Source organism: Microcebus murinus, chromosome 5 (genome assembly GCF_040939455.1).
Source record: "Microcebus murinus isolate Inina chromosome 5, M.murinus_Inina_mat1.0, whole genome shotgun sequence".
Taxonomy (NCBI): domain Eukaryota; kingdom Metazoa; phylum Chordata; class Mammalia; order Primates; family Cheirogaleidae; genus Microcebus; species Microcebus murinus.
Genome location: NC_134108.1, coordinates 85,502,761 through 85,526,724, shown reverse-complemented (window position 1 = coordinate 85,526,724; position 23,964 = coordinate 85,502,761). Strand labels below are relative to the sequence as shown.

Sequence of the window (23,964 nt, the reverse complement as noted above, 5' to 3'; positions counted from 1 at the left end):
ACAGAGAAATTAATAAGTAGATAAATTATTTTTATGCTTCTGAAAAGCTGAGTTATTTTAAAATATAATCATTAAGTAGACTGAATAATATTACAAGATCAAAGACATAGCATAGAATTTTTTAAATGAGTTTTGATTTAAAAATGAATTTGCAATAAGACTGGATTTATATTTCCTTCAATAGATAATTTTTAAAAAGTCTATAGCCAAAAGAAAAACGCAAAACTATTATATAAAGTATCACTGCTGAAACTGATAAGAATATTTTGGCCTATGTTAAAGCAATTCAAATATTATAAGAATTTATAATATATTTTAAATATTTTCATACTTTCATGATACTAAAACTGCATTTCTGAACCACAGTTCTTTACAATTAATCACATTTCTTACTTAGAATATGAATCATCTATATTATATTTATAATATGTCTTTATTATGTCTATTATAATTGACTGCATATGGGTGTGGTTAACCTGAAAAAATCGTGTTATAGTAAAGTCTCTGTTCAGTAGAATAAAAGTCATTTGGATTGATGACTAGTTTCTAGGCACACAATTTACAAAAGAATGTACAGATTCTAGTCTTTTAGTTAAATGCACATTAATCAATCACTTTCAACTTTTAGCAGTAAAGAACTACTAAACTCATGAATATCCGCACACTTGTAGGAAACAATATGCTTGTTGATAATGGTTTGGCTATGATAATCACATCAGCCAAATGTTTGGAAATTTTATTCTCTTTTTTTGTAATACTCTAGCCATTGTTATTGTAATTGTTCTGGTGCATTTTTGTATTTAGTTGTAAATTTTCAGTAGATGGATACTGTTGTGAGTGATCTAAGTGAACTAATGACAGTGACTTAAAAAGACATTAATTCTTTTGGATAACATAAGTTAACAAGTGTCATAAAATGTCAATTCCAGTGTCTATTTTTGCAACAGATTCATAGATTAATTGGCACTGTCATTCGTATGGTGTCATATCTCAGTAAACTCATTCTAAAATGATGTCATTAGAGTTAAGCATTAATTGTTGCAGGCCACAGTTTCAATAAACATGAGAGAGAATGGGACAGATTAAAAAGATGAATATAACCATTAAACATATTATGTAGTCAATTACTTTTTAAATATTTTTCTTCTTTACATGCCTAGAGTTTAATTTACTTTGCACTAAATATAAAATTATTGGTTTTAAGTGAGTTGTTAGATTATTTCAAATATTTTAATGAGTAAATTAATATCAATAGACTAAAAACACACCAAAAGAAAGGTTTTAAAATAAAAAAGATTACTGTCTTTCAAAAGAGATAAGAATTGTGACTAGTTTGTTTTTGAGCTCCTAATTGATCTTTGTCTTTCAAATATTTTAATTTACTGAACATGGCATTTATTTTATTTCAAAATATTAAGGGAGTACAAATTTTTGTGTTACATGGATACCTTGTATAATGCTTAAGTTGTGGCTTTTAGTGTGCCAATCACCAGAATAGTGTTCATTGTAACCAATAGGGAAGTATTTATTCAACACTCTCTCACACCCTCCCCCTTCTTGGTTTCCAAATGTTCTTTACATCTCTTTGTGATCATGTGTGCTCATCATTTAGCTCCAAATTATCAGACAGTACATATGTATGGTGTTTGCTTTTCCATTCCTGAGATACTTCACCTAGAATAATGGTCTCCAGTTCCCTCCAAGTTGCTACAAAAGACATTATTTCATTTCTTTTTATGACTGAGTAGAACTCCATGTTTATACACATACATATGTATATATATATATACATACATAAATATATGTATGCATATATATATACATATATATATATCACATTTTCTTTATCCATTCATAAATTGATGGGCATTTAAGTTAATTCCACATCTTTACAATTATAAATTGCACTAAGATTAACATTCCAGTGCAGGGGTCTTTTTGATAAAATGACTTCTTTTCCTATGGGTAGATACCCTATAGTGGAATTGCCAGATTGAATGGTAAGTCTGCTTTTTTTGTTTGAGGAATCTCCATAATACCTTCCAAAAAGGTTGTACCAATTTGGAGTACGACCAATAATGTACAAGTGTTCCTTTCTCTCTGTATCCATGCCAGCATCTATTGTTTTTTGACTTTTTAGTAATGACCATTCTGACAGGGGTAAGATAGTATATCTCACTGTGGTTTTAATTTGCATTTCCCTGATGATTAGTGATGTTGAACATTTTTTCATATATTTGTTGGCTATTTATCTTTTTTTAAAGATAAAAAGATAGACTACTAGCCAGATCAACCAGAAATAGAAGAGAAAGGGCTGAAATAAGCTCAATCATAAATGAAAAAGGAGATAATACAACTGACACCACAGATATACAAAATATCATCTGTGAATACTACAAAAATCTCTACACATGCAAATTAGAAAATGTAGAAGAAATGGAAAAATACCTGGAAATGTACAATCTCCCTAGGCTGAACCAGGAAGAAACAGAAATTCTGAACAAACCAAAAATAAGCAGTAAGATTGAAGCAGTAATAAAAATCTATCCCTCCCCCCAAAAAAGCCCTGGACCAGTTAGATGCACAACCTATTTCTATCAGTACTATAAAGAACTGGTAATTATCTTACAGAAATTATTCCCTAACATCAAGAAGGAAGGAAGCCTCCCTAATTCATTCTATGAAGGCAATATCACCTGATACCAAACCAAGAAAGAACACAACAAAAAAAGAAAACTACAAACTAACAGTTTTGTGAACATGGATGCAAAAATCCTCAATAAAATACTGAAAACTTGAATCCAATATTACATCAAAAAGATAATTTACCTTGATCAAATGGGTTTTATCCCAAGGATGCAAGGATTGTTCAACATGTGCAAATCAATAAACATGATTTTCTACAGAAAGAGAAACAGAAACAAAGACCATCTGATCATCTCAATAGATGCAGAAAAAGCATTTTATAATGATACAACTCTTTCATAATATAAACCCTCAACATACTAGGCATAGAAGGAACATACCTCAAAATTACAAAAGCTATAAATGACAAACCACAGCCAACATCATACTGGATGGCAAAGGTTTAAAGCATTCCCCCTGGAAACTGAAACAAGACAAGGGTGACCGCTGTCACCATTTCTATTCATTCTAGATGTTAGAAGTCCTAGCCAGAGCCATCAGGCAAGAGAACAAAATAAAGGATATCCGGATTTAGAAAGAGGAGGTCAAACTATTGCTTTTTGCTATTGATATGATCTTATATCTTATAACCCTAAAGGCTCCACCAAAACTCCTCAAATTGATAAATAAATTCAGCGAAGTCTCAGGTTACAAAATCAATGTATAAAAATCAGTAATAGCATTTCTATTCACTAACAATAGTCCAGCTAAGAGTCAAATCAAAGACTCAATACCACTTACAATAGATGTAAAGAATATAAAATACCTGGGAACATTCTTAACCAAGGAGGTGAAAGATCTCTACAAGGAGAACTATGAAACACTGAGGAACAAAATCACAGATGACGCAAACAAATGGGAAAACATCCCATGCTCATGGATTATTAAATATTTATATTTATTATTAACATTATAAATATTAAATATTTAAGAATGCTACATGTTATTAAAATGTCCATGTTACCCAAAGTTATTTATAGATTCAACACAGTCCCCATCAAAATGCCAACATCATATTTCACAGATCTAGAAAAAATAATTCTATGCTTCATTTGGAACAAAAAAACAGCCCAAATAGCCAAAGTAATCTTAAGTGAAAAGAACAAATCAGGGGGCATCATCACATTACCTGACTAATTATACTATAAGGATGTAGTAACCAAAACATTATGGTCATGGTATAAAAGTGGAAACATAGACTAATGGAACAGACTATTGAAATAAAATCATCCACCTAAGCAACCAACTGATCTTTGACAAAGCAGGCAACAACATACACTGGGAAAAAGATACCCTACTCAATAAATGGTACTTGGAAAACTTGATAGGTATGTGCAGAAGAATGAAGCAGGACTCCCATCTCTCACCATATACAAAAATTAATTTAAGATGGATAAAAGACTTAAATGTAAGGCATAAAACTATAAACATTCTAAAAAAATGTAGGAAAAACTTTTCTAGACATCAACCTACGCAGAGAATTTATGACTAACACCCCAAAGGCAAATACAGCAACAATAAAAATAAATAAGTAGGACTTAATTAAATTAAAATGCTCCTGCACAGCAAAGAAAACAATCAACAGAGTGAATAGACAACCTACAGAATGGAAGAAAATATTCATAAACTATACATCTGATAAAGTTTTAATATCCAGAATCTACAAAGAACTCAAACAATCAGCAAGAAAAAACAAACAACCTCAATAAAAAGTCAGCAAAGGATACAAAAATGGCACTTTTTCTAAAAATTTACATCAGGTAATTTTCTAACAATAGAATAATCAACACCCATAAACCCATCATCCATATTTAATTCACCTTAGCATTTTTCCATGTTTTTGGAGAATTTTTAAGGAAAAAAATAACACATATGTACACACACACACATACACACACACAAGAAGTGCCTATCTGACCATCCAGATTAATTCTTTTCCATTCCTCTCTATCAAGAGAAAAATCACTAAATTGTGATATATTTCTCAAAATATGTTATAGTTCACTAAATATGTGCTACGTATCATATTATTCTGAGACTTTTTTCACTCATATATTTCAGTAGTCAAGTGATATATATTCCTATAGTTTATTTATAGTAAATAATTTAGTTTTTTGTTTATAATTATTTCATATTTTATTTGTTTAGATTGCTTCCAAATTTTACCATTATAAAGATATTACAAATGTATATCTTTGTTCAGACAGCCTTTACACTTAGTCAAGATTTTCTATTGAGTATGTATAGGTTAACCTTTACAAACACTTTTCCCAAAATAGCTCTTCATCCTCCCATGAAATGTTATGCCTTGGGAAGAGATAAAATATCTTTTTATTTCAGGTTTGCTAAATTTGTTTTCTATTCACTTATTTTTCCTTTTCTCTGAGTTTCTCATTCATAGTGTTTCCCTGTTTTTCTCACTTTCTCTTAACCTTACCCCAAGCCAATGCTTAGTGGATAGTTTTATGAAGGCTTCTACACAGTTATCACTAACAGCTCACTGCCTCAAACATCTGCCAGAGGAAGGTTTTAAGGCCCTGACCCAGAACAGATTGGAAAGATAAAAATCTGTGGTGGATTGTATTTTTTATCTTAATTATTTACCATTCTTCTCCTTGGCCAGAGTTTCATCATGGACAGAGAATGTTTCCTTGCCCCCATTTTTGGGCATGCCCATGATTCTTCCTTTGAACAGTGATCTATAGGTAAAAGTAGAAGGGTGCTATTTCAGAGCCTAGGGCTTAAGAGGCTTTGCATGTTTGTGCCTTTTCTCTTGAGCTTCTAACAATCCTTGAGAAGAACAAAGTTGTCCAAAGAGAATGAGACATTTAGAACAAAGGTTTACAACTGATACACAGACCTGAAAAAGCTTCCCACACCTCTGCTGTGTTCCCGAGAAATGTAGATGAATCAAACCTATATTAGCCAAGTTTCAGAAGACTACAGATAGAAAAATAATCACAAATGATTGTGTTTTTTTCAACCATTCAGTTTTCAATATTTTTGGTAAGTAACAAAAGAAAACCCACAAGGTAGCTATCGTAGATATCTCCTGTAGAGAGAGGACAGTTATAGCTAAGGAATTTAAATCTCTAAATTCACTTTAATTTCCCTTAGCAGTTGAGGCAAAATCTCTCCTGTGTTTTAAAGAACTTGTTCTTCTCTGTATAAAAGCCTTCTTCTAATTTAGCTGGAAAAGCTGACTTATAAACTGTTGTCTATTTTCTGTGGCCCAACTCCCAACATTTCTCATTGGTTTCAATCTATAAAGAGTTAGATTCCATTGTGAATGATGAGAGAAGAAAATACTCTGGAAATAGATAGGCTATACCCTAAAAGAGACATAACCTCACCAATCCCTACTGTCACAAAGTTGGCAATTGTACATGTGGGATTGAATCCTAGGTAGTCAGACCAATGTAGAATAAATATGCCTCAAATTAGCTGAATTTATTGACATGTATGGAAAGAGAAGATTTAAAATATTGGATATGAGCATCTGAGTGTAGTGTTAGGTAGGCCAGCTACTCAAAGATAAGATTTAATTTCAGCTTAAGTTAATGAGGTAGAGATGTCAGAGTTTTCTTGGTGTAATATAAATTAGAGGAAGCAGGTCATAGATTCCTTGTTATAGAAATGTTAGAATGGACCTATTATGTATAAATTGTTCATTTACCCCTAATTTCTATCCCCAGAAAATATAAGAGGACCTTCTAAACTTCTAGGAAGAAAATCCATTGACTCAGGACAGTCTTTCATTCACCAAGACTGGCAAGTCTTGGTTGCCAAGACTTGGCAAGTTGGCAAGTAACTACTAATGTTCTTGATGAGTTCTGTGTTGGTAGTTTTTATAGGCTGGAAATGCCAGTGCTGGATGTTGCAGTGAAATTAGGTTTCTTTATATGAGTTAGAATAATGAAATATAAGAATGAATGCACAAAGACTGTTGAATATGCTTGACTATCAGATACAAAACAAGCAAATAAGCACATAAATCAGAGAAACAGTGGAGACTGATGGATTGATTCACAGTGGTTGAACGGAGATCAGAGTGGAGATCAATGGATTGATTCAATTAACCATGGCAGTGATTAGTGGCTGAATGGGTTTCTAGAGATGAAATATATGGACAGTCTACTATGGTGCTAATCTACATATATAGAATGAAATGTATAGTTCTGCGGGACAGAAACGTAATCCAAATTGACTTTGTAGGGATTCCTGGCCTCTTACACAATTCCCAGATCTAGGCTATGTCACAGACTCAGTCCTTCAACTGAAGGTTGGGGTGTGCCTTTTTGAAGAATAATCTTTTATATAATTATAGGTGGTCCATGTATCTTCCTAATAAAGCCTTCCTCAGTGAAATCTGAGGCCATTTATGATTATGAGTATTTACTGGTGAAAGAAAAATATTGAGACCTTTTAGAAGTTATTAGTACTGGTTCTGAAATTATGCTTATCTCTGAAATGCCACTGCTTTACCTGTAGGAGCACAAGACTACTGAGGTCAGGGATGATGCGATAACAAATCCATCTTTTGTTTGGTTTTGTTTTTATCCCCCACAGTACCTGAATGTATAGCATAGCTGATATACTTTGTAATAGAATCTCCACGTTCGAATGAGAACTATTATGTAGAAAAGCTCAGTTGGAAGATCTTGCCGTGCCCTTTCAGACTCATCGAGACTTTAAACTGAAAGCAGTTCTGTATTCCTATGGGACTGATAGGGATTAGTGTCACCTTAAAAGGCTTGAGAGTTACATGGGTAGTGATTCCAAAACATTTCCATTCACCTCACTAGATTGGACAATAAAAAAGCTAGACAGGCCATAGAAAATAATAGAAACAATAGAAAATTATTAAAAACTGAAACAGGATCTGAAAAACATTTCAACAATTTTAAATGCTGAATTTCTATCAAAACAGATAAACAAGTACTTGAGTCCAGAAGTAACCTGGAAAAAGAGTTCTTTTGTATTCTAACCAGTGAATCTCCAGTTGAATCTGTCAAAGTTTTTTTTAAGATATTTTAAAAGATCTCAATAAATAAATATATATTATTTCTCCTCAAATTGACCTACAGATTCAAAAAAATTCCTATCAAAATTCTACCTGGTCTTAGTTTGCTTTTTTAGATATATAGAGCAAATTTTAACAGAATTTCTTCCATTGATTGTAATAGACAAAATTGACAAAAATAACTAAAGCTGCATGAAAAAGTTAAAATATATGATATTTCTTGCCATACCTATATTGAGATATTTCTAAGGTAAGTAATTAAGATTTATGGCACTAGTACATGGATGACTAACTAAATAAGCAACAGAATAGAAGCAAAGAAATAGACATATTTATATGGGGAAACTTGATCTGTAACCAAGAAAGCATTAGAGATCAGTGAGTAAAAGATGGACTTATTCAATACATACAGCAGACACTTATTTGTATGAAAAAAATCAACTTAGATTTCTACTTCATATTACATGCACTCACACAAAATATTTCTTATGTATAAGATTTAAATATAAAGGAAAGGACTTTAAATATTTTAAAAAGAAATATAAGAAAAAATTCTTTTGTCCTAGTTTAGATAAAACATCATTAAATATTAGTAAAGTGTAAAACATGCTCAAAGTAATTGAATAATTCAAATATATTAAATTTCAGTTTTTGTACTCATAAAGAAGGTGAATGTCTACTTCAACTAGAAGATATACTCAATACATACAATTAACAAAGGCATTAATAATTATAATATAAATATTCTTACAAATCAATACGAAGAGAACAATAATGGGCATATGTCATAATTAAGTATTTCTAGAAAGAAAAAAATTAAATATCTCCAAATGTATGAAAAAATTCCTCAACCTCATGTTATCATGAAAATGCAGAGAAAAACCACAATGAGATATGATATTACACACAGCCCAAAATGGAATACTCTGACAATGACAATAGGAACATTTATATATTGTTGTTAGGAGTACAAATATCCCATTTTTCAAAATGAAATGAAAAATATAAACATGATTTAGTAAATGTGAACATTTCTATCTAATAGTTCAACAATTCTATTTATAGCTACATAACCTAGAGTAACACTAGTATTTGCATATTTGGAGAAATATCTGAAAACCTTAATATTATTTTTGGTAAGACAAAAGAGTTAAATAACACAAATATCTATCACCTGTAGAATGGTAAATACATGTTGGCATATATTTAAGACAGATTATTATATAAAAGTAAAAAATGAGCAACAGATATATGCATTAACAGGTATAACAGAAGCATTATGTTCAACAAAAATTTTTAGAAGACCATATATAATATTACTTCACTTATATTAATATGCAAGATAAAGAATGTTTTGTTCAGGCATACATACAAATTGCTAATATTGTAAATTAAAGGCAGGGGTGGTAAACATAAATTCAGGATATCTGACACAATTGGGTGGGAGAAAGGAGAATATATGTGGGACAAGCACAAATGTATCAGTAATGTTCATTTTCCCAAGGTACAAAATGGGCATGTATGTGCTAAATTTGCTAAATTACACATATAAAATAATTAAAAAAAAAAGGCTCTCACCTGTTTGCCAGATCCACACAGGTTCCATTATTTTTGCAAGGTTTAGAGGAACACTCATTAATTTCAATTTCACATAGAGGTCCAGAAAATCCCGGTCTACAAATACATCTTTTAACCAAAAACATTAATAACGCCATTAGTATAAATGTATAAAATCAAAATTTCAACTAATTGTAGCAGGGAAGACTTTTAATAATTATAAATATTGCTTAATTTGTCAACTGAAATTCTTAACATGCATATGTCTAGATACATAAACATCCATCTGCATATGCTTTGGTTTTCTCTACCTGAAATTGTTGACCCCATTTTCACAGTCCCTATAATTCTGGCATGGAAGAGAAAGGCACTCATTCATATCAATTTCACAGTGTTCACCTTCAAATTCTGTAAAGAAAGATGAGATAGGCACGTAAGAGCAATTCTTGTATAGAGTGTAAATATCAGAATAAATGGTAAAGAGTCTAGAGAATATGTTATGGTTAAAACAAGAAAAGAAAGATACCTCATGTCAAGCTTCTTATAAAACTCTATTTCACATAATCTTTGCATACAAACATGCCAGTTTCTAGATTAATGAATTCAAATGAAAGAATCAAGAGAGGAATACTCTACTAAATCCCTTGAGAAAGTAGAGTTGCTGCTAATGTCGCTGTTGTTTTAAGGTATTTAAATGTTTGAACAAAAAGAATTGAAATGATCTGCAAGGCAAATGAATTAATGTGATGACCAATCTTAAAGTAAAATTGAGCTTCAATGATCAAATTTATTCAAGGCAGTTAGCAGATGAGGCAAATTATTTAATTGCTTTTCATATCTAGTGATTCAAAGAAAACAAATTATTGTGATTCATAGCTACATAATCAGTCATCCATTTAAACACATGCCAGTTATATTACAAAAAACAATGAATGTGAAAGAAAATTATACAGACTGGCAAAAAGAAGAAGTTGTAATTATTTCAATGCATTTGCATCATAAAAATTCACAATATCACTCTTAAAATACAATTAAATCAATTAAATAATTTAATAATCATGATAACTGATTAAAACAATTGCATGGATATATATTAAGTATAACAAAATATTAATATATACTTATAGTCATTTTTTCCTGTTAATATTTTTCCTATACTAGTTCAAAAATATACAAAACAACATTTTCCTTTCCCTTTTTCAGTGATATAACTGAAAAGCACTAAAATAATTGCAGTAACATTATGGATGTCAATATGCAGTCACATTTATTTAGTTTGAGGAACAGAGGGTCATTCAAGTTACTTTAAGAAAACAGGTACATGGCTGGGCATGGTGGTTCACCTTTATAATCCCAGCACTTTCAGAGGCTGAGGTGGGACATCTCTTGAGGCCAGGAGTTCAAGACCAGCCTGGGCAACATAGAGAGACCCTGTCTCTACAAAAAATTAAAAAAAAAAAAACAGCCAGTTATGGTGGCATGTGTCTGTAATCGCAGCTTTTTGGGAGGCTGAGGCAGGAGGATTGTTTGAGCCTGGGAGTTCGAGGTTGCAGTGACCTGTGATTGTGGTACTGCACTCTATCCTGGGTGGTAGAATGAGACCCTGTCTCTAAAAAAAATAAAGAAAGGAAGAAAAGAAAAGAAAAAATATGTACTCATTGTTTACATAAACATAGACTGGAATTAATTGGACCAGAGAAGCATTGGTTGTCCAATGGAAATGGACAACCTAGGAATGGTTGTCTTCCTCTCATAGTACGTTCTGTCTTCTCATATAGTTCCTTCTCCCCTTTCTATCGCAAATATATTTTTATATCTGAAGTTTCAAATAATTTGTAATGTTGGCATGCAAATGAGATGGCACAGCTTCCTTGGTATCGATGCCTATATTATGACATTTCACAGTCCCTATAATATTATTTCACTTATATTAATATGCAAGATAAAGGATGTTTTGTTCAGGCATACATACAAATTGCTAATATTGTAAATTAAAGGCAGAGGTGGTAAACATAAATTCAGGATATCTGACACAATTGGGTGGGAGAGAGGAGAATATATGTGGGTCAAGCACAAATGTATCAGTAATGTTCATTTTCCAAAGGTACAAAATGGGCAGGTATGTGCTAAATTTGCTTCAGCACCTACTGCTCAATGGAAAACTGCCATAGTATTTCCTCACTCAGATTCCCATGACAGAATATGAAATTGACCTAATTTATCTTTTCACACCATACCATGCCACAAGTCATTGACATTTTTTGTGTTGTCTACCATCAGATCAAACTCCAAACCTGCCTTCCATTGGAATTTAAGAGGGAAGTTGGTAGTTTGGTACTACATCATATAAAATCTGGCTACCTCTTTAGCAGGATACAATATGGAAAACTAGAAATTACTCAATCCAAAAGAAAACAAACAAACAAAATGAACAAAGTACAGATACAACAAACAGAAAACAAACAGAAAGATGGTTTATTTAAAGACACAGATATCAATATACACATATGATTTTTAAAAAATTAAAAGGTAGACATAGACTAAATAAAATATCAGAATAAACTGTATGATTCCTAAAAGAAATTCATTTAAAATACAATGACAAAGATAGGTTAAATTTAAAAGATGAAATGAAGGTATGCTATGAAATACTAATTATAAGAAGGCTAGAGTTCTTATGTGACTATCAGACAAAGTAGTCTTCAGGAAAAGCAATACTTTTAATGTCTTATTTTATCTTACTCAAATTCTCAGAGGCTTCAAGTGAATCTCTGAAGTTACATGCTTATAATTTATTCATGTGCTATATGTTGTATCCTCAGCATTAAAAGCAAAGTTTAAAATGAGTTATTTCCAAGTTAATATGGTTCTCCTTATTTTAGATGAGCAAGCTGTTATTACTCCAACCCACTCCATCATCCTTCAATCACCATAGCTGTTTTTATATTTAAGGTATAAAGTTCATAGTATGGTTATAGATAGCTTCTATTTTCAAAATATTTTCAATTCTTTAAATATTTGAATGCAGTTAAATTTTTTACAAGTTAAAGATTTAGGAAGTCAGATACATTTCACCATTCCTACTTTGAGCATGATTCATTTTCTCTAGGAGGCAGGGTAGTTTGACATTAAAGTGTTTCTTAGAAATGTTCTTTTGAGGCACTGGAACTGAGGGGCACTGGCTAGCTAAAGACAAGTGGCAGTGAGCTGCCACAATTTCAGCTGAGCTGATGAATCAGAAGAACACTCAGGACCTGGTAACTCTGACAGCTCACAGGATAATCTTGTTTTTCTTGATTTTGCCTTATTCATTAAGTTTGACATTTCTGAGATGGAGCTTTGTTACCAACTAGCAACATATGTCAATGGGCTGAGGAAATGAGATTGCTGAAATGCAGTAGATATTGGGAGAAAAGATAAAGTAGACGTGGACTGCTTTCAAAATAAGCTAAAGCTTTGCTAAAAAAGCTTATGTTTTAGGAATTTAAAAAAGTGAAGTGTGTATACAGTCGTGCCACATACAATGTCTTGGTCAATGACAGACCACATATATGACAGTGGTCCCATAAGATTATAATGGAGCTATATAAAAGAGTAGGCTATACCATTTAGGTTTATGTAAGTACAGTCTATGATGTTCATAAGATAACAAAATATCCTAATGGTATTTCTTAGAATGTATCCATATGTTAAAGCAACACATGACTGTATACTTAGTCTCAAACTATGTGTTCTGTAGTCCTAGGTGGTTGGCTATACCAGCTAAAAGATTATCCAATAGAAAGTTCAGTGAATTAAGTTGATGCTATCCCTCTGCTATTTATTGCTATCCAGAACTGTTTAGCTGAATCTACTTTGTTAACTGCAGTAAGCCCTTTACATGCAAAAACACTGAATCATTCTTAAGTGGATGCTTTCTTGATCATTTTTTATATTGTCTTGTCTGCGTATTCCTATAGCAAATACACATGGTTAGTAAACGATATTATTTTATATTTCCCTACTCCTACAAAGCATATAATAAAATGAGTTAATAAGCTTACCCCTCAAATCTAGGATCTAAATCAATCTACATCACAGGTATCATTTTTAAAATCACTTAATATATTCTCATTTCTAACAAATTTGGCCGTATTGCACTTGATTGTCTAGAAGGTATGATATGGAGCAGAGTACATTAATAATAGCGAGATTTTTAGATAGTGTTTTATCAATCAGGACTATACTTTAACAATCTCCACTTTGGAAGTGGTATCAGTTGGAGTCATTGGAAGTGAAAGTAAGCAGGAAAAAACCTAGTGTATACCATGACATGTATGCAAACAAGGTAGTTAAAAATCATATATTTTAAATTAAAAACTAAAAATATTAAAAATGAATTATTTTCAAAAGCATTTAAAGGTATTCTTATTTCTTCTTAATCTGTCTATATCGTAAACTTTATGAAAACAAAAAAACCCTCAGAATTCTACTAGCAAACCAGAATTTTTTAATTATCATTTTATTTTAAAACATTTTTATACACATATTAATATTTTCTAAAAGAATTAACCAATGTTAGGAACAGCTAGGGATTTAACTTTAAAAACTATAAAATATGAATACATAGGACTAATATTTCTATCAATAATAGGCCTCAATAAGGTTTTTAACATCGATTTTAAAGTGAAGTTTTAAAAAATAGAAGAGCTAATATTTTAAATTTAACATGTTTTAAGTTTAATTGTACATATTTTTTGGAGAATTTTCTAAATTTAAATTTCCACAGCCATTTAAAGTTAATAGAAATGTGCTACTACATGGGCACATGTTTTTAATTGTCACCAGGAGTAATTTCTAATTTAGACAGTTTTGTCAAATGACACATTTATTTGGTACAATTATACACCTTAGATAATGTGCCATTACCATAATGATAGTATATATACAGGAGTAATAGACACATTTATATGCAACTACTTGTCTCTTCTGATACTACAAATCCATCAAGCTTAGGATCCCAATTATAAATCAATAGCAGTTGTAAATGGCCTGATTCTGTTTTCACTATAACAACTTACACAACATCTTTGTCACATTTTAATTGTCATTGAAAGAAGCTTTTATTCCTTTCACCTGGGAATAAGAAACTAGATTTGGAAAGTAAGCTCTTTACACTAAATTAAAACTATTCAATAGGGTGACTTCTTCCTTGCCTATAAACTGAGACACAATTCAAAGTAGAAAAATAAAGACTCATTCATAAAAAGAACAGTAGAAAACAAATATATGCCAAGAATGAAATGATTGTAGATCTCCAACTATACACACACATGCTAATATAGTAATTCTACTATATGCTAAACACACATACTCACATGCATTTTTATCTAAAGTCACTTTTATCTTCCTAACCCTCATGTGGATTTTATATTCTCTCTTTTTTTTTTTTTACCAGCATCAACTTGAATCCAGTTCACTGAACCTCTTCCACTTAATTAGCTCTTTCTCTTCACTACATGTGTCAACCATTATTCATTTTGCTCATATGCAATATAAACAAAAACACTAAGGCAAGGAATGGGATTTATTGATAGCCTAGTTGGGAGAGATACCAGGCAGTTTGCAGAATTGTAGAAAGAACTATAGGAACTGCCAGATCTGGATCTCATTCTTCTTCCCCAAATGCTTCTCTCCTACTGTATACAGATAATTTCCATGTGAAAAGAGCATGGTGGTTGGCTTCACCAGCTGAAAAACTCTGGCAGAAAGAGAAAGCCTTTTCTTGGAGCATCAATTCCAAAGGAATCTGAATGCCAACCAATATTCTAGTCACATGCCCAGACTTGGATCAATGATCATTGCCAGAGGGATGGGATTTACTGTGTGTGTTAGCTTAGTTTCTTCCAAAAGAAGAATCTGAGATAATGATTTGTTCACAAATAGTTTACTAATAGTTGAGAGGCAATCCCAGGAATTACTGCAAGGGACTGGGAAATATAACACGGATGAGAGTGGTGTAAAGAGCAATTTATTGCTGTGGACAACTGAAGCCCCACATGCCTGAGATCCTCTTAGAAATCATGTAGATCATAAGTAGGAGTTGTCACACTAAGCAAGAAAGTTCTATACATATTCACAAGTCTTCATTCTTTGTGCATATCTCTGCCATACATGGGAAAATTTCTACTGCATTGTACTTTAACGGTTAGTTAATTTTTGTTTCTCCTTTAAATTTTCAGTTCTGTGATGGCATATATTCACCAAGTTTAATTTCTCCAGAACCTATCTCAAGACTTGACACATCATAGGAAATCAATGTATGTTTGTTGAATCAGTTAATAAAGAATAAAATTATTAGATTTCTAGAACACTATCAACATACAGCAGCAAGACTGATCTGTGTTGTGTATAGTGCACCATTTAGACAGGCAAAATAATATATTTACTATTAAATAAATTTTTAGGTGTATAAATTGTTCACTAAATATCTAAAGCTAATACTCTTGAGGTGTCATTTTTGACCCCATTTGTTTCTAGGAATCTTATGAAATTTGCTTTTTTATATGCTTTTTAAAAAATTATTAACTGATTTTTCTAATCATAGAAATGCTTCCAAACAAGTAAGATTGTATAAAAACAAACCTGCATTTATTTTTTTTATTTCAGAATATTATGGGGGTACAGATGTTTTGGTTACATAAATTGCTTTGTACAATTTGAGTCAAAGTCATAAGTGTGCCCATCACCCAGATAGTGTGCACTGTACACTGTGATTTTACCCATTCCTCCTTCCCCTTCCCACCTAGTTGATTTCTGTTGAGTTTTACTTCCGTATGTGCTCATGAGTGCTGATTGGTTAGTTCTAATTTAATAGTGAGTACATGTGGTATTTGTTTTTCCATTCTTGTGATACTTCACTTAGGAGAATATAAGAATTCTAGAAGAAAATGTTGGAAAATATCTTCTAGGTATTGGCCTATACAAAGAATTTATGAAGAAGACACCAATGGCGATCACAGCAATAAGAAAAATTAATAAATGGAACGTGATTAAATTAAAAAAAACTTCTGCACAGCCAAGGAAATAATTAACAGAGCAAATAGGAAATCTACAGAATGGGAGAAAATATTTGTAAGCTATACATCCAATAAAGGGCTAATAATCATAATCTACAAAGAACTCAAGCAACTCAGCGAGGAAAAAATCAAACAACCCCATTAAAAAGTGGACAAAACATGTGAATAGAAGCTTTTCAAAAGAAGATATACTAATTGCCAACAAACTTGCATTTAATTATTATCACCACATGGTACTTTTCCTATCTATTGTTTAGTAGAAAATACTCACAATATTTACAGACACTAAATTTCCTCACCTCAGTTCTAATCAGAAGACAGAAGATTGTCCTTGCTTTCTCTTGCAAAATATGATCACAGTAGTTCTGTAGAGCCACTACACCTATAGTTTTTAAGTAGCTCACATTGCACCAAAAAGGATTAGATTACGACAAGTTTCAATCATACTGACCAAAACAGCTTACCTACTGAGCAATAAATTTGACACATATCCAAAAGTCTCAGTTATTCTATTTGCTGGACCTTCAAGGTAATTGTGAATGCCATTTATAATTTGGTTGTCTAGCAGGCAGTCACTTTATTTCTCTAGCTCTGGAATTTTATCTATATTCATATTTATGTTGTGAGAGACCCTGGAGATTGACTAAAAACTGTGAACAGAAATTCAGAAATACATATACTAAACCCTCAGACCTTAAACCTTAAATTTATTTTCTTGTGATCAGTCATATTCTAGTCAATTGACAAACATCAGCAACTTGAAAAGAGATCCAGTGGAGTTTCTAGATGCTTTATCTGTAGAACATGTTAAGTCTTAGAATTTCTTGCAGTTTTTAACTGTTGGTACTAGTTAAAATGAAACTTGATCAAATATTTTCTTTTAAAAAAGGCTATAGTGGCTTTGACATAGACCCTATTTTAAATAACAGCTATTCAACTGACTCAGGGCAAAGCTTCTAAAATATTCCATGGTGAACCTCTTTTTAATTGTCTGAGGTAGCTTTTTGGAGCAATGTTATAGACTGTAGATTTTCCTCTGCTACAGAGGTGGAAGTACTAAAGGTAATATTGAGTAAACACTTTTACAGTATTCAGACCTGATTTACAAAAACTTACTTCCACAATTAGAAATATGTGTGTCTATGTGTGTGTGTGTGTGTGTGTGTGTGTGTGTGTGTGTGTGTGTGTAGCTTTGAATAAGATAGCTAATTAACTAATACCGTCTAAGCTGGCCCTTTTGAACAGAAGAGTAAGTAAATGTTGCCCTTCTCTTTAAGGGACTCCTTTAAAGTCTAGTGACTAGGAAGAATATATGAACCTATAAGTGAATATTAGAAAATAAATGACAGTTGTAGTCCTCTAAACACTATGTAGTTTTTATATTGTGCTTATAGCACATTTCAGTTATACTGAAAACCTGTCATACCCTAGTTTTATGGCAGAAGCATTTCCATTGATAATGGTAATTGCTTTTGAGTAGCCAGACATAATAAGCAGTGAACATGTACCAAAACTACCTATGCATTAGTCAGACCTGTTTCAGTTACATCGGAAGAGGCCCCAATCAAAAATTTAATGATATTAAATTTATTATTTTTATATATAAATTTATTAAATAAATTTATATAAATTTTATAAATATAAATTTATATAAATTTGTTGAATTTATATAAAGTTATTGGCTGATTTGACCCAGAAAGCCAGAAGTAGCCTGGCTTCCTAAATGGCTGGACTCAAAGGCTCCAATAATATTCTTTGATCTGCACATTCTCTCTAGCATATGATCCCTCTTATGGGACAAAGCAGCTACCAGAGTTACATGATAGGAGCTGAACAATCTAAGCAGAAAGAAGTAATATTCCTTGATAGTTCCAGAAGAAAAGTTACAGTGAAACATTTAATTATCCTAGATTGTACCTATGCCCATTTCTAAAAACTGCTATTGTCAAGAACACTATATGAACAACATTCTTCAGGAAAGAGAAACTGTTATCAGAGAAAGAAACAATTTCTGAATGGAAAAAAGAAGTGTCAAAAGCTGCACAGCTTCACCACTCGCCCTCCCTCCAACACTATGTAGGTTAATTCTTTAGGTATATTTCTCCAATGTGTTTTTTATACCTGGATTTGCAGTCAGATACTCCCACATCCCCGAATTTATATGGGGTTTTTCTCATCTATTCTTATGGGGCCATCAGCCCATATTACAGTAAACAAATAAATTAACAAACTAATTAATTAAAAGATATTAAAACACATATAAGCTCTTACCTTTTCTACAAATACAATAACGATTTCCATCTACCAAAGTCAAGCATGTTGCATTGTTTCTGCAAGGGTTATTGAGCAGATCACAGGGGTTATAGCGTTGATGGCAAAATTGTCCAGTATAAAAGGGTGGGCACAGACAGACAAATTGCCCAGGGATGGTAGATTCATGACAAAGAGCTCCATTCATGCATGGATCAGAGTCACATTCATTTATTTCTTCACTACAGTTTTGTCCAGTCCATCCAGATGTACATTCGCAGCTGAAATACAATTTTAAGAAATGTATTTTATTCAAGTTTATTCTTTGCAATTTCAATGCAACTGTTCCATTAAACTAATAGTATATGGTATTTTTAAATGCATAACAGGATTAATATGTCATATATAGTTTTTAAATATTCTTTGCCTAATTTCCTGGGACAATTTAATTTATGTTACTATAAAACTGACTGCATTGCTGAAATAAGATTTAAGAAGCACTTGGAAAATTTCTAACATAGTTTAGGCCTCTGAGACATATCAGAGAACAATTATTGAGCTGAATCACCAATTGAGCAAAATTTCCCTATTAATTATTTAATGTAAAATAATGTTTTACAAAGGAGATAACTGTTTATAAGTCTGAAATGATATTTAATTCAATGTTCTTTGCAATATGTAATTATTGTAATTCACCAGAGGATTTAACAAACTACCCCTTTATGTTAAGTATCTCTTTTTGGTTTTAGTTTTTGCGTGTTCATTGAATTATGTCAAAAAATATTTTAAAACATTTTTCCTATTAATATGAGAAAACTGAAGAGAATGCAAACAAAAATTAAAGATTTTGGATCTTGTCTGGATATCACAGACTCTAGCTCAGTCTAACCTTCCATCTGGTAGCTGTGTCATTTCTACAAATATCACTTTAGATAATCATCTTCCATTAGACTAGGCTAGTCCGGCTCCTAAGAGTAGCAGAATTCTGACAGGGGGAAGGGGAAAGTACTGTTCATGCAAGGGAATGGACAGGTTATAATGATATCTGCAGACAGAGAGTAAACACAAGGATAGTTCGCCAACTGGTTAAGTGGAAGTCAATCACAACCATAGATGGGTTCAAGGAGATACTTTGTGTCAATCTATGGGTAAGGTAGAACTCCAAATCTTGTGTAACTCTACTGTTAGGCAAGTAATGAATCACAAAACAAGGCATAGGAGACATTAGATGAATTATTTTCAGAAAAAAAAATGTTCTTTACTGATAGATTTTTAAGATACTTTGAAAAGAATGCCACAAATTTTTAAGATAACTTGAAAAGAATACCATTTCACTTGCTTTATGACAGGTAATGTCTTGCTAAAAGGAGGAAGAGAAGGAAGAAAGGAAGAAAAAAAAGAAGGAAGAAAAAAAAAGAAGGAAGAAAAGAAGGAAGGAAGGAGAGAGAGAGGGAATCACCCCATTTCCAGGTTTCAAGCCTCAGAAAAATCAAGGATCTTCTGTATTTATAAATATAGAAGATATCATTTATTAGAGCATATAGGTGAATAAATAACTTATACCAACATCTGAAATTGAACTCTACATATAACTTTACCCAGCTCTAAATTTTTCTTTTCATACCCATTAGGAACTCATCACATATACTACCTTATATTATAACCATTTGCATGGCTTGCCTCCACTATTTGTGCTTCTGGTTCTTGATGTGTAAGAATTATCTGAATCTCCATATTATCATGCACATAATAAAGGTTGACATAATAAAGGTTAATACCTACAACAAAGGTTGTAGGTATTGATTGATATAAGTACTCAAGGTGGGAGTCAGATAGACCTACCTGAATTCTTTCATTTGAGAAATTGAGGATCAGAGAGCTTAAAGAAACTGGCAATCTCAGAGAATTCTCATAAAGACTAAATGAGATGATGAATTAAAAAAGTGTATGTAAAGTAACCACCTACAGTGGTTACTGGGTGCTGTCATGGAATTTAAAAAAAAATAACTGTTGCCTTATCAGCCTAAATATATTATGCATCATAACAAAGAATATTTATTTAATTTTTAATAATAATATCATATTTTAAAACTGTCAAATGTATTATCCAATTTGATACTTTCCATAAAGCTATGAAATATGTAGAAGATGTATTTTCTTATTCTCATTTTACAGATGAGACAGCTGGATTTGCAAAGGATAAAAATGATTAATGCAAAGTTGCACGGTTAGCAAATGGGACCTGGAATCCAGAACTCTTCCTCACAGGTTCCCATTTTGTTTTTTTTTCACATGTTCACATTCATTATCATATCATTTAACATTTTATATAATAATGTTGAAATTAGATATTACTCAGTCCTAGGAAATAACTTCAGTACATTTGTTTTACTTATAGTAGCTTCACTGTAAATAAAACCATTCAGTCATTATCATAGTAATCAATATATTATACCAATATAAAGGAAGAAAAGCTAGAGAATTAATACTTTCTTAAATCATAGAAAGTCACTTACACAATAGTAGTCATTACCACATCATGACCACAGGTCCTAAGGGGGTTGTATACATTTTTATGCTTTTCTCTTTATTATATTCTTTTATGAGTACATAATTTCAACTTGGCTAATTTAAAAGCATTTCCTGTGAATAACCGACAATGGTTGAATATATAGCATGTGTGCTAACGGTTTATCTTCTCACATAACAGGTGGCCTAAGACTTCATGTGGTGTCGTTACAGGGATCAAATCCTCCAGAAAGCATCTGGCCTTATGTCAACCGGACTGATAATGCCAAGGCTGAGATGGAGACGGATGAATATTTTGTAGAAAATAAAGTTCTGAGAAAGAAACTCATTACTAGTAACTAACAATCACACCTATAGGTTTATATATTTGAATCTGCTTTTGTACATGTCAAAGAAATCTGTCTTTGATGAACAGAAAAACATATTCTATTTGAGAGCTTCAATCTGATTTTAAGATTATACCATGGAATAATTTCAGGATTCAGTGTGATCTGGCAGAATTTTTCAAACTCACAGCTAGAATCACAATCTTTATGGATTAAATAAACCAACCAAGCAAAACACATACTGTATGACTTTTCAAGTGTACAATTTCCAGTAGTAAACACTTAAAAACAAATTAAGTGTGCCTAAAGGTAAACTAATATATTCTAATTTGCTCTCTTTCCTAGTGAAGAAACCTAAATTCATTGGTGTAAAATATATCGAACTCCTTCTAAGAACATTTCAAATCTTAAATGTTGATTTAAAGTACTAAAGCTGACGAGAGAAAATAAAGTTTATGTCATTGTGTTTTAAAATGGGAAAAAAAGAGTACTCATCAAATAAATTCATGTGATGTTGTATACCATAAATATACACAATTTTTATTTGTTAATTAAAAAATTAGTTCACTTATTGTTTCTTATAACCATTATGTATATAAAAATAAAATTTCAACCAAAACTGGTAGGTGAAGAAGAAATAATAAGGCTGTGAATAATAAAATAGTATTATTATCTAGCATAGAAAAAGGAAGAAATAAAAAAATATAAGCTACCCAATTAAGTAATTCATTCCTTATTTTGTTTTGTCCATTCACCAATTTGTTCCTTTAGTTATAACATCAGCTGTACCATCAATAAAACTATATTAATAATGAATTATGATGATCATTACTATACTCTTAACCCCTGTAGTCCTCTTGGGAAAAAATGTAGGAAATTGCTTATCTCATTTAGACTCAAATATTTATTTTAAAAATGTTATTTTATTAGGAAAAATTAAAAATATAATAGAAAGTAGAATTAAGGACCACTCTGAAGAACAGCATGAAAATGTTAATACGTAAAAATATGTGAAAAGATTGATATTGGCGAAATGAAAAGTTGGAGGTAGCCTAAAAAGCAACAGTGGGGCAAGGTTGTTAAGGATCTTGTAAACAATAGCAACAACAAGAACAGTGAAATTAAGAAATTTGAATTCTATCCTTGAAGATATTAAAGGTTTTGTTCCTGTTGATTTTAAGCATAGACGTGACGTATTAAGATTTTTGTAGAGTAGAGGATGGGTTAAAATAGGGAGAGTTTGGTAGCATGAAGATCATTCAGGAAGGAAGCTGTTGTTTTATTGCTGATAAGAGAGTATGAGAACCTACAGAAAGGCAGTAATAAAGTATATCAGATTTGATATACATTTCTGATGTAGGCTTAAGAAGATTTGGACAATGATTAGTGCAACCCAATGAAGCAGAATGAGGAATGAGGAAGAATCAGTGGGCTTTAGCTTTATTATTGCAAAGACAATGGTACCATCAGGTAAAACAGAGAATGACAATGATGATAATGGAAGGGAAGATGGTGCTTAATATATTATAACTTAAATCAAATTAACTGCATAGTTTCAGATGCTGCCTTATATCTAATAAGAAATTCAAATATGAAGCTTTGTGGAAAAAATCAAGGCATGCAATAAAAATTCAAAGAAAATTCTAACAAGCATTACCAGGAATAATTTTGCATGAAATACATTAAAATTAGCCTTCTCTACTGAAATATAAAGTTAGTTTATGAAACCCATAGAATAGCTCTTCTTCATTGTGATATTTTTAAGTATTTTAGAGAATCTTAGAATCTTTGATTAAAAAAAAATAACAAGAAAAGAATTCTGCTAGGCAGATTATCACAAACACTTGGTCTAACAGAAAGCAAAACCTTTTTTTTTTCTTTTGAGGGTGAAGAGAAGATTATTGAGTATATATCTTCTAAATGAAGTCAATAATTTCTATTTCAATGTTAACAGGAAACAAATCTTCTGTATTCAGGCTATCAAGCCTCATTATATTTACATATATATATTTAAATATATACTGATAATTTTGGATACATCGTAATCTATCTCTTTAAAAACACAGAAATCTATAAATAATTTCTTTCTACTGAAATAATTAATTTGTGTTTCTAAGCAATGTGGATTTTGATGTAAATGAACTGTTTGGATAATTCTTTGATATAATTCTCTTTAAATTATCTATGTTTCAATATTCTCTATGATTTCCTCTCCTATGCCACATGAGAAGACAACTGATCAATAATCTTTTTCACAGCTGTTGAATTCAGACTGCTCTGTAGGTCAGCATCTCTGAAAAACAATTCCAGGCTTTTTTTAAGATTCAGAATATTCCTCTTTCATAGCAGGAAGCTGAAATGCCAGCCAAGCAGAGGTAGAAAATACATCAAGTCAAGCCTCTACTACATTCACATTTAAAATCTGAAGTAAATCTCTTGGATCTTGTGCTGTACTTTGGAGAAAACCCAAAGTTGATACACGTAAATCTGGGACTAGAATAACAAAGCCAACCATACCCCGGACAGTGAAAGCAAT

General features: G+C 31.7%; 1 protein-coding gene across 1 annotated transcript in view; it reads right to left on the bottom strand.

Annotated features, from left to right (window-relative positions):
* Nucleotides 1-23,964, bottom strand: part of EYS (EGF-like photoreceptor maintenance factor) — a 1,642,296-nt gene that overhangs the window by 998,098 nt on the left and 620,234 nt on the right. The window contains 3 exon segments of the mRNA XM_020287130.2: nucleotides 9,287-9,394; nucleotides 9,577-9,673; nucleotides 18,595-18,854. Of these exon segments, the coding sequence (XP_020142719.2) occupies nucleotides 9,287-9,394; nucleotides 9,577-9,673; nucleotides 18,595-18,854 (465 nt within the window).